Source organism: Anomaloglossus baeobatrachus, chromosome 11, assembly GCF_048569485.1.
Source record: "Anomaloglossus baeobatrachus isolate aAnoBae1 chromosome 11, aAnoBae1.hap1, whole genome shotgun sequence".
In the NCBI taxonomy this organism is placed as follows: Eukaryota; Metazoa; Chordata; class Amphibia; order Anura; family Aromobatidae; genus Anomaloglossus; species Anomaloglossus baeobatrachus.
Window position 1 is genome coordinate 180,657,712 of NC_134363.1, and position 17,076 is coordinate 180,674,787.

General features: G+C 42.8%; 1 protein-coding gene across 1 annotated transcript in view; it reads right to left on the minus strand.

Annotated features, from left to right (window-relative positions):
• LOC142255913 (mannan-binding lectin serine protease 2-like) overlaps positions 1-6,904 on the minus strand; it is a 66,405-nt gene extending 59,501 nt beyond the window's left edge. Inside the window, exons 1-3 of the mRNA XM_075327359.1 lie at positions 6,884-6,904; positions 6,003-6,260; positions 1,504-1,681 (exon numbers count right to left, since the gene is read on the minus strand). Coding sequence (XP_075183474.1) covers positions 1,504-1,681; positions 6,003-6,260; positions 6,884-6,904 — 457 coding nt within the window. The remainder of the gene's footprint in view (positions 1-1,503; positions 1,682-6,002; positions 6,261-6,883) is intronic.
• Between the last annotated feature and the right edge of the window lie 10,172 nt (positions 6,905-17,076).

Sequence of the window (17,076 nt, forward strand, 5' to 3'; positions counted from 1 at the left end):
CTCATCACAAGGCCTATCAGTTCTGGTGACAAACCCAGCAGTGGAGACTAGAGATGAGTGAACCTGTGGTTCAATGTTCGGAAACAGACTTTAAAAAAAACAAAGTTCGGGTTCGAGTGAGTTACGAGCGCAAACCACTGAAGCGAGCGGCGCTGAGCTCGGGTATGAATGATGCTCAGCCCTGTGCGAGCCGTGTTCAGTGTTTCAACGGCTCACACTGGGGGTAAAATCAGAGTGATTAGATGTAGTGTGCGAACACAAAACTGAATTTTTTTTTTTTAAAAACCACACTTCTAGCTGGCTTATAGCATTCTGCTTATAGCTGGCAGCACATGGGTGCAGCCACGAACTGCCCAATTATTGACTTCTATTCAGGTTCAGATTAAATCGGGGTCAAAAACAAAACTTTTTTTAAAGTTTAAATGTACCTGGTGAACTGAACTTCCAAAGGTTCGCTCATCTCTAATGGAGGCGGCTCGTATGCTTCATAATAGTGAGATCACAGACGTCCATGCAAACGCCGTGCGACCCACGTTACACAAGTCTGGAATGGCGGCCTGAAAAAAGGTGAAGCCTCAACTGCAATATCCTCATAAGAAGGGCCAGCTGGACTTTACAAAGAAGTACGAAAAGTGGAGAGTAGAAGATTGAAAAGGGGTGATTTGCAGTGAAGAGCTGAAAGTCAATAGACTGCGCTGATCGGAGCAAATGTGTCTGGGAACCAAGAGGAAAATGGGCTAACCGATCACAACATTGAAGGAACTGTGGAGTTCGGTGGAGAAAGTCTGATGATAGGGTTTTTTTTTCTCAACTAAAGGCGTTTGATACTTGACCAGGAATGATGGTGGTCTCAATACACAAGATGAGTGCCTTCATACACTCGAGTACTATGGGTATGAAAAGGACAAAGGTGTTCCAGCAGGTCAACTTTCTGAAGCATACGGCGAGACTGGAGAAGAAATGGTTCAATGACAATGAAGTAGAGGAGCTGGATTGTCTCCACAGTTCCCAGAACTCAAACCTATCCAACAGTTGTGCGTAGAGTTGAGGAAAAAGCTGTATACATCCCCAAGTGAGCTTATCAGTATACACCAAGATTAGGAAACTGTAGAAGAGATCTGGGATCAAATTTTGATGGAGACACGCTTGAATCTGATGGAGAACATGTGCAGAAGGATTCAGGCGTGCTGAAAGCCAAAAGGTGGATTTACAAAATACAATGAAAATAATAATTAAAATTTAGATTTTTTTTTTTTTTTTTTTTTTTTTTTTTAGGAGCAAAACCGTAACAATGCAGTGATATGACAAGAATCTGCATAACTAATCATATGCTAAATAGACGCAACTCAGATTTTTGAATGAGATAGCCAAGATGATTGTCTATAAAATGAAGGTTGCCTCATTCTCAAAGCTGTAGAGGATGGTGAGATAAGGAGCCTGAAAATCACAAGTTCAGAACATTGTTACCCTTTTTGCTCATCGGTGTAGGTGTTTGCTCCTTACCTTCTGCCGCATAGAAAGCCTCAAAGCCGGTGAACTCTTTCTCATTGGAGAAGTCACTTATGAAAGTCACAATCATCTTATTATCCAGGGAGTAATAGGGCAAATTTCCTGGGACTTTTTCGGTGTCTGTAGATTCTGTGCCACAGAAATGAGCCATCACTTTGCCCTGTGACAAAAGCTGAGGATGGAAGGTAGTGTCTGTTAGTATCATGTATTATGAGAGAAGTTGAGTGTTTAATAACTCATCTCCCCATTTAAGAATAAGTGCAAAGGAAATGTGCTCTATTGATGGATGACCGAGGAACTGGGCGAAAACTATTCTTAGGACCAATGCCACGCCTGATGGAGTGGACAGTGACCAAGATTTCCTCTTTGGTCTTCATACACTCAGTGCAGTAGATGTAGCTAAGGTTTAAGATTACACACGAAGGTCTGTGATTTAATTTGGATGAAGTGTATGGCTCTACAACTACCTGGTTTGGTCAAACCGTATTAAGGGTTGCTGAGGGCTAAACAGTCTGCTTTCGGCCAAAACAGTGCCACAGATGTCCACAGGTTGTGTGCAGTGTTGCAGCGGAGTTCCGGTTGCATCATTTGACCTGAGCACCAATAGTAGACTCAATCCATGTATGCTACTTGCCAAATCCACTGAGCCGGACGGCTAAAGGGGGGGCAGGGCTTAGAAACACAATAACCAAAAGTAACCTTTTTTGGGACGGTTCTAGTATGTACCTTACATGTCCTTATTTTTAGCTTTCTAAATATGACTGTGGTGCTAGGTATAACGTTTTGGGGGTTTTATTGTGGGTTTTTTTTCACTTTATGTAGAATAATATAGCCAAGCTGATCAATGAATTCCAACCGAAAATCCTTCACAGAAAACATTTTATTGTACTCAGTGCACACGTCGGAAAACTGCAGAAAAACCGCAACATTTCGGCCGCAAACTGCCTTCATTAAGCCATTAAAAAAATTATACTTCAATGTAGCCAAGCTCATCGTTCATGTGTACGGAGAGAGTGGTAGACCCAGCGTGTGGCCATCAAGAGATATGGACCTTTTTAGGTAGCATTCACACCTTAAGGTTTTTGAACCAAAAGCCAGAGGTGGATTAAAATTGAATTCTCCGTTTCTGATTTTTCACACGCTTTTCATTTAGTTGTCTTTAAATTCGAAAACTGCATAAATAACTAATGTGGAAACAATCTCTATTTAGTCCAGGCAATAATCGGGGAATGAGCTTTCAGAAGAACTCGTTCCCAATTATCAGCCTGTCTAAAAAGGCGGACAATCATCTGACAAGCAAGCAAAATGCTCATTCTCTGTGTTCGATGATTTTTATGCCGACCTCAAAATTCTAAGTGTTCGTCACCATAAAGTCCTGAAGTCTTTGTAGGCTGTTCTGAAGTCAGCAAGCAATTATCTATAGCCAGTCAGTGGTTGTTTAAACATTTGCACTAAAATTCTGTTCTTATTTTTGCCTTTAATTGCATGAAATTGGTGGGGGTCAGAGTCGTTATACCCCCACCGATCACTCAAAGCCCCCCTGAGAAGCTGTGGAGACAGGCAGCACACAGCTCATGACTGAGCGCACATGGAGCGGAGTACGGATACAATGGATACTTTCTACTGAGTCTGTGCGCGCTCTGCAGCAGCTCGTGCGTTTATTCAGTGGACGTCTCAGAACCTGGGCCTCGACCTGCTCCGATCTGCATACAATTAAAGGCACAAATAGAATTTTAGTGCAGACGTTTAGTTACTCTTTATGATTAGTTGTTCAGGATGATTTCCTGGTGGGATTTGCATGTGGCTTCACAGCTTTATATCACTTTGGATTTACTAAAGGACAGTATAACTTAGTTGAATTCGTAAAATCGTACTGACGGGTTCCCTTTTAAGTACTGATGGCTATAGACTCCAGTGTAAACACGGATAGAAATGGAAGCTTCATGGAGCATAATTCATACTGAAGGCTTGACTGGCATGAAACGAGACAGGTTTCTTCGTGTACAGTGGATTTTGCGCCCTGTCAGTTTTTCTATTGGTTTGTGAGTTAATGATTAGTCGATTAGAATCGGTCTCAACACATTTTCTGTTTTGTCACTGTCGTGGGAACGTTTACTGTTATATTTTGCAGGTATTTAAATTAATTCTACATCGAGAGTTGAGCAATTTTGTAGACTTTGCTTCACTGGAGGGTTTTTTCGCACCATGCATATCGGAAATCTGCAGGGAACAGGCAGCAGTTCAGTGTCGCCCCCTGTCGGTCTGGTGACCGAAAACCTTCTCTAAAGGCTGCTGAATTGTATAACGATCAGATGAGGGTTTAGAATGCGATACTTGTGGTAGAAAAGCTTGCAGAACTGCCTCGCAGAATAAGAGCTGACTGTTAACAGCGTTCCAACCTAGTTAAACTCTTTGGCTTCTGAATACTTTAATAGGGTGGATCGGAGTGGGTTGTCTTTACACGTAAATTGGGTTTTCCCATGAACATTTCTTTTAGAAACCCCTGTACCTTAGTTGCATTAGCGATGGTCTAACAGATCTACTTTGATTTGCTACTTATTCATTTTCGACAATCATTGGGAATGAGCGTTTCTCTGTAATCATCCTGTATAGGCAGACTGTCAATCATCTGACCAATAAGCAAAACGCATTTTTGGCCACACGTGTGTTAAAGGGAACCTGTCACCTGAATTTTCGCTATGATAATAAAAGAATCCCCTTCTGCAGCTCCTGGGCTGCATTCTAGAAAGGTTCATCTTGCTTCTGGCCCCTCTTTCAGACCTAAATAAACACTTTATAAAATCTTACCTTTTGCTATGGTAATGAGGTTTGCTGGCCCTGTGGGCGGCTGTATTTCGTCTGTTATCCCCCTCCTACCGCTGTTCGCTGTCCCCCAGTGTTGATTTACATAGATGAGGCCGCCACCCTCATGTTCCGCAGTGCTCCGGGAGTCTCGCGAATGCGCAGTGGCACTATCTCGGGACTGAACGCTGTTCAAATAGCGAGCGTCGGTGATGTAATTGCGCAGGCGTGAGATTATGGGCGGCGCTGTGAATGTCATCACCAGCGTCATCCAAGTACCCGCCCATAATCTGGTGCCCGCGGTAATAGATAACGTGGACGAGATTATGGGCAGGTACTTGGATGACGCTGGTGATGACATTCACAGCGCCGCCCATAATCTCGCGCCTGCGTAATTAAATCACCGGCGCTTGCGATTTCAACAGCGCTCAGTCCCGCGATAGTGCCACTGAGCATGCGCGAGACTTCAGGAGCCTTGCATAACATAAGGGAGGCGGCCTCATCGATGTAAATCAACACAGGGGGACGGCGAACAGCGGCAGGAGGGGGAATAACGGAAGAAATACAGCCCGCCCCCATGGCCAGCAAAGCTCATTACCATAGCAAAAGGTAATATTTTATAACATTATTTAGGTCTGAAAGGGGGGCCAGTAGCAAGATGAACCTTTCTAGAATGCAGCCCAGGAGCTGCAGAAGGGGATTCTTTTAGTTTCATAGCAAAAATTCTTGTAACAGGTTCCCTTTAACAAGATATATACTGGCGAGAACAGTATTCTATGCGCACAGAGCATTCTAAAAGTGCAGCCGGCTCATAGGCGATTGACAGTCACTTAACAACCACGATCAGGTTATGTTGATGTAGCCTTTGGCTTTGTTCACACGTGGTGCTTTTGCTGCCTTTTTAGCTGCTGCTTTTATGCAAATTAAAAGCTGCTTTTTACAGTACAAGCAAATGTAATGATATTTTAGAAATTTCATGCACACAATTGCTGAATTGGGAAAACTTCTGTGTTTTTGAAAACTGCTGCGTGTCAATTCTTGCAGCGCTTTTTCACCCTTATAAAGCAATGAGTAAGTGCAAGAATACTGCTATACGTTTTTGGTGGAAAAAAAAATGCAGGTAGGAGAATGGGAAACTTATTTTTTTCTATGTACTATTTATCAAATAAAAATTAAAACGACGGTGACGCTTTAAGAATATCAAGACCTCCTATAACCTTAGTTCACGGCTGCACTTCATGCATAAATCCAGCTTTTTTGTTCAAGAGTCACTATTTTTTCAGAAATAAAAAACTTTCACTAAAAAAGTAATCAAATAGTAGCATTTGGGGTTTCGTTTTAATGTTTTATGGTTTCACATACATCTTGCGTTGGTGACCTCACATATTGTATTGTTCCTGTTTGGAAGGTAGAAGCAAAGCTAAACTTTGGGATCCTTAAAAAACACAGCCAAAACCTGCATTATGACAGCAGCTTTTTAAATGCCAAGATATCAGATTTTGGCTGCAGAAAAAAGCAGCAAAAAAGCACCGTGTGAACATGGCCTTACCCTGCCCTCCTCCCAATGTGGTCTGTCCTGCATTGTCCAACTCGTGACTGCCGGGTGACACAGGGACACTACATTTCCCACAGGCGACCTGTGTCCTCAGAGCGGTTACTAAAAGCAGAGAGCCATTTCCAAAACTTTGTACCTTGACATAATCATATTCACATAAATAGGACAATTCCAGGTTGAAGTGGGTGAAATAAATCTTGACGCGGTGTCCTTCAGGAACTCTTATATCCCACGTTACATTTTGGTCATTGGGGTATGGTTTCAAGAAACCAGGAGAAGAGATCCTTCCAAACAGACCAGTTAATTCGATGCAGTATCCATGAGAGTGGAATACGGTGAAGATTACGAGAAGATGCCACAGTCTGGAAACAGATACAACCAATATAATATATTGCTAGGGGATTAACCAATCAAGAGACAAAAAAGAAGTACGGGTGTGCACTACCGTCGTGTACCTTGTGCTGGTGCCCGGGAGGAGTGAGACTAGGCCGGTGAGAGTCAGCCACTGCGCTGGGTGCTGGTGGAGACTAGGTAAGAATCCAAGAATTCCAAAGAAGCTTCAAGAGGAACCTCAAGACCCACCTCTTCCAACAATCCTACAACCTACAATAGCCCTCAGTCCAGTAGACCACTGCGCAACCAGCTCTGTCCTCACCTATTGTACCATCACCCATTCTCTGTAGACTGTGAGCCCTTGCGGGCAGGGTCCTCCCTCCTCCTATACCAGTCTGTTTTGTACTGTTAATGATTGTTGTACGTATATCCTCTTTCACTTGTAAAGCGCCATGGAATAAATGGCGCTAGAATAATAAATAATAATAATCACGGCACTCACAAGGAAAATCCAAGCTGTTCTTTATTCAAACCATGAAGTAGAGTAAAATAGCGGTAAGAGACCCGGGTGCCATCTCCCTCAGGACGACGACCGTTTCGTACGTCCTGGTACTTCCACGGGTCCACTACCAGGAGGTACGAAACGGCCGTCATCCTGAGGATGCTGGCACCCGGGTCTCTTACCGCTGTTTTACTCCACTTCATGGTTTCAATAAAGAACAGCTTGGATTTTCCTTGTGAGTGCCGTGATCTCATTTCTTCTTTGGGATTAACCAATCAAGCACTATCTATGCTTTGTAGACTGATAAATAACTATTATATACTGTAGATGGTATATACATGTTTAGTTTCAATGTTTAAAATCTGTGTCGTAATACTCTGCCTTTAGTATATCAGGACACTGAGTACAGGTACTGGACTCCCTGCCTGTAAAATGTCAACAAAATGGATTACAGTGAATTTGGTGCAAGTGGACACCCAAAATATTAAAAGAAAAATTAGTATGTTCTCAAACACTTAAGGGCAATATACAGACATGTCCGAAAGTGTTGGCACCCTTGAAATTATTTCACAAAATGAAGTATTTCTCCCAGAAAATTATTACACTACACATGTGTTATACACGTGTTTATTTCCTTTGTGTGTAATGGAACAACACAGAATAAAAACATAGGGAAAAAAGGTAAACTGGACATAATTTCACACAAACCCCAAAAATGGACCCAACAAGATTGTGGGTAAACAACTTTGTTTCAAGAATCTCATGGTCGTTCAAACTCACCAGTGGCAAGTAACAGGTGTGGGCAATATGAAAATCACACCTGAAACCAGATAAAAATGGAGAAGTTAACTCAATCTTTACATTGTGTGTCTGTGTGTGCCACATCAGGCATGGAGAACAGAAAGAGAAGAGGATTTGAGAACCAAAATTATTGAAAAATATCAATAATCTCAAGGGTACAAGTCCATCTGCAGAGATCTTGATTTTACTTTGTCCACGGTGCACAACATAATCAAGACGTTTACAACCCAGGGCACTGCGGTTAATCTCCCTGGATGTAGATGAAAGAGAAAAATTGAAAGGTTCTAACGCAGGATGGTGGATGAGCCGCAATAATCAAATTCCAAAGAAATTCAACCTGTCCTGCAAGTTCAGGGGCATAAGTGTCAGCGTCAACTATCCGTCTACATCTGAATTAAATGAAACTCTATGGAGGAGACCCAGGAGGACCTCACTGCTGACACAGACATAAATAACTAGACTCCAGTTTGCCAAAATGGGAAAGCGTTTTGTGTACAGATGAGACCAAGATAGAGCTTTTTGGTAAAGCGTGTCATTCTGCTCTTTACCGGAAACCGCATGAGGCCTACAAAGAAAAGCGCACAGCACCAACAGTCACACATGGGGGAGGTCAGAGATGTTTTGGGGATATTTTGCTACCTCTGGCACTGGGGACCTTGACTAATCTGAAGATTACCAAAGGATTTGGGGTGACCATATAGTGCAAAGTATCAGAAAGCTGGGTCTGCGTCCTAGGTTATGGGTCTTCCAGCAGGACAATGACCCCAAACACTTCAAAAAGCCCCAGAAATGGATGGAAACAAAGCGCTGGAGAGTTCTGAAGAGGCAGCAATTAATCCGGATCTAAATCCTATTAACAGCTGTGGAGAGATCTGAAAATTGCTGTTGGGAGAAGAGAAAACGCCTTTAGATATGAGAGACCTGGAGACCTTTATAAAGAGTCCAAAATTACAGATAAGAGAAGTAAGAACCTTATGGACGGGTATAGGGAGCGACTGATTTCAGTTATTTATTCCAAAGGGGCCGCAACCAAATATTAAGCTGAGGGGGACAATTTTCCTTTTTTTCAGAGGTTTTTTTTTGTGGTGTTCCAATGCAGACAAAGGAAATAAACAGGCGTAACAAAACATGTTTGCCTAATTTTTTGGAACAAGTTCAAGGGTGCCAACACTTTCGTAAAGGAATGAAACGTTTTCTCAGAAAATCTGGTCTAAATCCAGCACCGGCTCACTGATAAATCGGACTGTTGTCGATTGCTGTCTGATTTTTAGACTGATTGCATGCACTGCCTAGAATAAAACGCTGGTCGACATGTCAGTTGGCAGTTTTCTCATGGAGAATACAGGAACACTGAGCCGAACGAGCGATCCCGTGTATGGGACCGATGGCGCGATGGGTTATGTCTGTACAATCAACCCAAGGCTCTAATCTGTATGGCCAGCCATAGTCTTGAGAGGTTACACTGAAAACAATCCACTAACCGCAATTCACCCAACATATCCCGACAGATGATTGTCTTGTAGACTGAAAATGGGTGACCTGCTTCTGTATTGTCTACTGAGCTCAGGACTTGAGGTCTATAATTCACCCGTTATCAAATCTGTTGCAGTCCATTTGTATTCAACAGCAAAGAATACGGAAACTGTACAGGTGTGGGATAAGTTTAAGGGGGTTTTCCCAAAATTTAAAAGTTATCCCACTTAGGCTCCTTTCACACTTGCGTTGTTTTAAATCCGTCAGGTGCGACGTTGCGACGCAATGACTGATCCGTCATTTTTTAGATGTCAACTGACCCAACGGATGTGTTATTTCACAAGATTCCATTCCGTCGCGTCCGTTACATCTGTTGTGCATCCGTTTTTTGATCTGTCGGGATCCAATTGTGTTTGGGACATCCCAGTGGGTGTCCAAACATGATGGGCATGCTCAGTAGAGCATGACGGAATCCAGCACTGGATTCAGTCGTGTGACGGATTACGGCGGAATCCAGCACCATAGACATCCATTATAGCTTGTGACGGATGGCGACGGAATCCTGCGGAGTGGGTTTTTTTGCAGCTCCAAAAAATGTTACATTGTGCATTGCTCCCGCCTGATGGTCAGTCAGTAAATGACTGATCCGTCACGCAGCAGATGCAACGCAAGCCCATCCGTCGTAATCCGTCACTAATATAAGTCTATGGGGAAAAAACAAATTCCTGCAAAATATTTTGCTGCCTACCATAATTCCTCAAAGCGAAGGATTGCGACGGAAGCAAAACAGCGCAAGTGTAAAAGTAGCCTTACTGATCTCTTAGGGTCTGACCTCTGGGACCTCCAGGGATCCTGAAAATGCTAGATTCGAGTGGCCTCTAAGATTTGTACCTCCAGTTCCATTAATTGTCCAAGGAACTGCTGGAAAAAGTCGATTACAGCACTGGTCGTATCCCTAGTGTTAAGAAAGGAATCTCCTATACTGTGTGTAGAAAAGATAAACTCCCTGCAATCCAAATTTGATTTTAAAAAAACAAGTTTTTATTGACCTAGGTAAATGCAATGTACATATATGTTTACCTAAGACTAATAATTGTAATTTTGCATGTACCTAGGTGAATAAACACATATTTTTGTATATTTTTTTTTTTTTTTTTTTTTTGGGGATACCCCTGCATTACAAGCTGACATTGTTGCTGAAGACAGGTTGCTGCCGTCTCCTGAAAAATTTATATCTCAATTTTAAAAAATGCCTTCAGGTTGATTATGCTGAATGCTAAATCTGTGCTATTTGCCCCTAACGTCCATACACCACTAATAATACTCCTGTTTTCTTATGGGACAGGGGGCACCAGTCTGTGAAGTCACCAAAATCTCTAAAAATTGTAATGCAGCACCTGGAATCAGCAAAAAAATGGACAAATTCCAGCTTTAAAAAAATTATATATCCGTTATCAATATTGGATAATTAATTTTTGAACATAAGACTTTAGATAAATTTAATAATATTAAAAATATACTTTGTATCACTTTAAAGCTATGTGTCCACGGTAGAATGTTGCTGCGGATTTTTCTGCATGAAAATCCGCGGCTTTCCCGCAAAATCCACACCTTTTCAAAGGTGCGGATTTACCGCAGAATTGCCGCGGATTTTGGTGCGGATTTTTTTTTTTTCCCAATTCTGAAGCCAAAATCCGGATCAAAATCCGCAACAATAATTGACATGTTGCAGATTTTTCCGGCTCAAAATCCGCACCAAATCCGCCGCGGAAAAATCCGCAGCATGGGCACAGCATTTCCAAAAAGCCATAGAAATGGCTGGGAAGTGCCGCTGCTGCAGATTTTCGGAAAATCCGCGGCTTTTCCGCGAGAAATCCGCGGCAAAATCCCCGCATTTTCCGCAGCGTGGACACATAGCCTAAGGCTTTGATTCATTTAAATAAAAAAACATAAGTGATATTGATATTTCCATTTTACTGGAGTGAATTCGTTATTACTAATTATTATTGGCCATTTTATGAAGGATCTGCAGTCTAAATGTGAAAACATTGGCTCCCTCACTCCAGAGCCTTGACGACAGCAATATAAACCAATACCATGTTATATTGGGAGAATACATCAGCTATAGTATAGAATTATGTGGTTCACTTGCCTCATGTTGACTGTTCCCCGCTACTCTGCTTTCTGTTACCGCTCTTGTTTGTTCCCGTTATACCTTTGCTCAGTGTCACAGTACCAAGAGGCTACTGACCTTGTTGATTTTGTTAATTTAGGATGAATTCTTCCAAAGTTTACCTTTCAGTTTTGTGATGTGATTTCCGAGAAATACCTTGTTTTTCCAAAAATAAGCCCTCCCCCAAAATGAAACCCTAGCAGGAATCTTCGGATCAAAGCTTAAATTTAAGCCCTACCCTAAAAATAAGCTCTAGTCCCGATTCATTAATGAAGTGTCCGTGCAGCTAAAAAAGTTAAAGAATAGTGCAGGACATTTCATTATACAAAGCATACACCCTCAATAAAGGAGAGAGAAGACCCCGCTATCCTATTCACCAGATGCCAAATGGGAGGACGTGCAGCAGATCGCACGCCCATACACATCAGATTGCACGCCCATGCACATCAGATCGCACGCCCGTACACATCAGATCGCACGCCTATACACATCAGATCGCACGCCCGTACACATCAGATCGCACGCCCGTACACATCAGATCGCACGCCCGTACACATCAGATCGCACGCCCGTACACATCAGATCGCACGCCCGTACACATCAGATCGCACGCCCGTGCACATCAGATCGCACGCCCGTGCACATCAGATCGCACGCCCGTGCACATCAGATCGCACGCCCGTGCACATCAGATCGCACGCCCGTGCACATCAGATCGCACGCCCGTACACATCAGATCGCACGCCCGTGCACATCAGATCGCACGCCCGTGCACATCAGATCGCACGCCCGTGCACATCAGATCGCACGCCCGTGCACATCAGATCGCACGCCCGTGCACATCAGATCGCACGCCCGTACACATCAGATCGCACGCCCGTGCACATCAGATCGCACGCCCGTGCACATCAGATCGCACGCCCGTGCACATCAGATCGCACGCCCGTGCACATCAGATCGCACGCCCGTACACATCAGATCGCACGCCCGTACACATCAGATCGCACGCCCATACACATCAGATCGTTCAGACACTCCCCACATCCAGCAATAGCAATCGCTTCTGGCGGCAGAGAATGCTGAGATGCAGTGCAGTGAAACACATAGGACTTGCGGTACAACCCATCTATGTGTTCCACTGCCGAGTCCTCCATGATTTCCGCTGCGCTGTATCCCATCTTTTTCTTCTGGCCGGAAACAGTCGCTATCACCACATGTGATAGCACCACCACTCAGACATTGAGGACTGGTAAGAATGAGTGGAAGTGGGGGGGGGTATGGTTTTTTTTGGGGCGTAAACTTGCCTCCAACCGTGTTTCCTCGAAAATAAGCCCTAGCGCTTTTTTCGGGGCAAAAAAAAGTGTCTTATTTTTGGGAAAACACGGTATATGGAATAATAAGGAAAAATAATCATCTGCTGAACTTTAATCATATTTCCATAGAATTACATTAGATTTATTTTAGAATTAACTGCGTTTATGAAATATACATGGTTTTCCATTACCTGCTAAGCTGGGGGGGGGGTTAGGCATGCTAAATTCAACTACAGCACTGGCGTAGGATTGTCTCCTACTTACAAGAATATAAATACTATAATACTGCCCCTACAGTGCCTGGAAAAAGTATTCATACCCTGGGAGTTTTTCCACATTTTTTCACGACACCCACAAATTTAAATGTACTTTATTGGGATTTTATGTGATATGCCAAATCAAATTAACAAGTATTTGTGATGAAGTGTAAAGGAATTATGTGGTTTTCTAAAAGTTTTAAAAATATATATCTGAAAATTGTGACCTGCATTTGTATTCAGCCCCCTGTAGCTTGATCCCTGTAATTATAATCCTGAATGATTAATTGCCTCCAGAAGTTACCTACTTTGTAAATTGAGTCCACCTGTGTGTATTTTGTCAGTATAACTACAGCTTGTCTGTGAAGGCCTCAGGGGGTTGTGTGAGAACATTAGGGATCAAACAGCATCATGAAAAGCAAGGGACACACCAGACAGGCCAGGGATAAAGAAGAGCGGGGGAAAGCAGGGTTAGGTTATAAAAAATAGCCCAAGTTCCGTGAACATCTCACGGAGAACTGTTCAGGCCATCTTCCACAAATGTAAGGAGTACGGCCCAACTGCAAATCTAGCAAGACATGGCCATCCACCGAAACTGATCTCCCAAGAAGGATAGCACGATTTACAAAAGCAGTGAAGAGGCCATGGTCACTCTGCAGTTGCTGCAGAGATCACAGCTTAGGGGGAGAATCTGTCCACAGGATAACTATTAGTTGTATACTATAGAAATCTGCTACTTATGGAAGAGTGGCAAAAAAAAAAAAATTTTGAAAGCAAGCCATAAGAAGTCCCGTTTACAGTTTGTAAAAAGCCATGTAAGCAACATAGTGGCCATGTGGAAGAAGGTGCTCTGGTCAAATAAGAACAACGTACAACTTTTTGGGCCCTGAAAACACCATCCCCACCGTGACACATGGTGGTGGCAGCAGTCTCATGCTTTGGAGAGGCTTTTCTTTAGCAAGGACAGTGACTATGACCTTAAATATCATGCCAGAACTACAATGGATGGTTTAGATCAAAGCATACACAGTGTGCAGAACTAATAGGCAAGTTGTATTTTAGAGGATTTTTTTTATTACTGCTCAACAACTATGTTCTCAATCAGCCCAAAAGACTCATAAATATCAAAGCTTAATATTTTTGGCAGCTGGAATAGTTTTTTTTTTTAGATTTGGCTATCTTAGGAGGATATCTGTTTGTGCAGGTAACTATTACGGTGCAGAATTATTAGGCAACTTAATAAAAACCAAATATATTCCCATCTCACTTGTTTATTTTCACCAGGTAAACCAATATACCTGCACAAAATGTAGAAATAAACATTTCTGACATGCAAAAACAAAACCCAAAGAAATGAGTGACCTCCTTTCTTTCTGATGACACTCAGCAGCCGACCATCCATAGATTCTGTCAGTTGCTTGATCTGTTTACGATCAACATTGCGTGCAGCAGCCACCACAGCCTCCAGACACTGCTCCCAGAGGTGTACTGTTTTCCCTCCATGTAGATCTCACATTTTATGAGAGACCACAGGTTCTCTATGGGGTTCAGATCAGGTGAACAAGGGGGCCATGTCATTATTATTTCATCTCTTAGACCTTTACTGGCCAGCCACGCTGTGGAGTAGTTGGATGCATGTGATGGAGCATTGTCCTGCATGAAAATCATGTTTTTCTTGAACTATACCGACTTCTTCCTGTACCACTGCTTGAAGAAGTTGTCTTCCAGAAACTGGCAGTAGGTCTGGGGGTTGAGCTTCACTCCATCCTCAACCCGAAAAGGTCCCACAAGTTGAGCTTTGATGACCCCAGCCCATACCAATGCCCACCTCCACCTTGCTGGCGTCTGAGCCGGAGTGGAGCTCTCTGCCCTTTACTGATCCAGTCTCTGGCCCATCCATCTGCCCATCAAGAGTCACTCTCATTTCATCAGTCCATAAAACCTTTGAAAAATCAGTCTTAAAGGGAACCTGTCATCAGAAATTTAGCTTTAAACCTAAAAGTTTCCCCTTCTGCAGCTCCTGGGCTGCATTCTAGCAAGGTTCCTATAGTTTTTGTGCCCCCTTTTAAACCAAATTAAATACTTTGTAAAGTTGTACCTTGGGGGCGGGCTCTCTGGTGTCCGTTACTGTCCCTCCTGCCGATTTATGCCTTCCCCCAATGCTCCATTTCATACATCAGGATGCCGCCCACTGTGCCTGAGGTCCCGCGTATGCGCCGTGCGACTGTGCACTGTGTGCACAGTGACCGCTGGTGACATGTGTCGCAGGCACGAGGTTGTGGGAGGCGCTGTGATTGTCATCAAATGCCCGCCCATAATCTCGTGCCAGCAAGCGCTGGCCAGATGACCCGACGTCGGGTTATCTGGCTAGCGCTTGCGCAGAACGCTGGAGGCAGCGGTCACCAGCGATCACTGTGCACACAGTGCACAGTCGCACGGCACATGCGCAGGACCTCGGGCGCAGTGGGCGGCATCCTGATGTATGAAATGGAGCATTGGGGGACGGCGTAAATCGGCAGGAGGTACAGTAACGGACACCAGAGAGCCCGCCCCCATCGATACTTCACAAGAATTGCATACTAAAAGGTACAACTTTACAAAGTATTTAATTTGGTTTAAAAGGGGGCACAAAAACTATAGGAACCTTGCTAGAATGCATCCCACGAGCTGCAGAAGGGGAAACATTTAGGTTTAAAGCTACATTTCTGATGACTGGTTCCCTTTAAGATATTTCTTGGCCCAGTCTTGAGGTTTTATCTTATGTTTCTTGGTCAGAGGTGGTGGTTTTCAGCCTTCCTTACCTTGGCCATGTCCCTGAGTGTGGCACGCCTTGTGCTTTTTGATACCGCAGTAACGTTGCAGCTCTGAAATATGGCCAAACTGGTGGCAAATGGCATCTTGTCAGCTTCACGCTTGATTTTCCTCAATTCATGGGCAGTTATTTTGCGCCTTTTTTGCCCAACACGCTTCTTGCGACCCTGTTGGCTGTTTGCCATGAAACGCTTGATTGTTCGGTGATCACGCTTCAAAAGTTTGGCAATTTCAAGACTGCTGCATCCTTCTGCAAGACATCTCACAATTTTGGACTTTTTGAGCCCGTCAAATCTCACTTCTGACCCATTTTGCCAAAGGAAAGGAAGTTGCCTAATAATTAAGCACCCCTTATATAGGGTGTTTGTCATTACACCGCACCCCTTCTCATTACAGAGATGTGCATCACCTGATTTACTTAATTGGTAGTTGGCTCTCAGCCTATACAGCGAGGAGTAGAACAACATGTATAACAAGTATCATGGGAGCAAAATACTCATTTGCCTAATAATTCTGCACACAGTGCATTCATGTGTATAAATGGATCCGTCACAGTTTAGACCTAAATCCCATTAATAATCTGTGGAAGACTTGAAAATTGCTGTTCAAAGACCCCTTCATCCAATCTCACTGAGCTAGTGCTATTTTGCAAAAAAGAGTGAGCAAATATTTCAGCTTCTAGATGTGGAAAGCTCGTAGAGGCAGACCCCAAAAGACTTGCAGCAGTAACTGCAGCAAAAGGTGGTCCTACAAAGTATTGATTCAGGGGGGCTCAAGACAAATGAATGTCACATTAAAATATTTAGAAAACCATGTATCATTTACACTTTACAAATACTTGCTACATAGTATTGGTATATAACATACAATTCCAATAAAATACTTTTATGATTTGTGGGTGTAATGTGAAAAAGTTCTGATTATGAGATATGAGGTTCAAGTCACTGTATGCACAAAAATGTAATGAGTATAATACTGCGCCTATGTGCAAGAATATAACCACTATAATACTGCCCCCTATGTACAAGAATATAACTACTATAATACTTCCCCCTATGTACAAGAATATAACTACTATAATACTGCCCCCTATGTACAAGAATATAACTACTATAATACTACCCCTATGTACAGGAATATAACTACTATAATACTGCTCCTATATACAAGAATATAACTACTATAATACTGCCCCCTATGTACAAGAATATAACCACTATAATACTGCCCCTATGTACAGGAATATAACCACTATAATACTGCCCTCTATTTACAAGAATATAACTACTATAATACTGCCCCCTATGTACAAGAATATAACCACAATAATACTGCTCCTATGTACAAGAATATAACTACTATAATACTGCTCCTGTGTACAAGAATATAACTACTATAATACTGCCCCCTATGTACAAGAATATAACTACTATAATACTGCCCCTATGTACAAGAATATAACTACTATAATACTACCCCTATATACAAGAATATAACTACTATAATACTACCCCTATATACAAGAATATAACTACTATAATACTGCT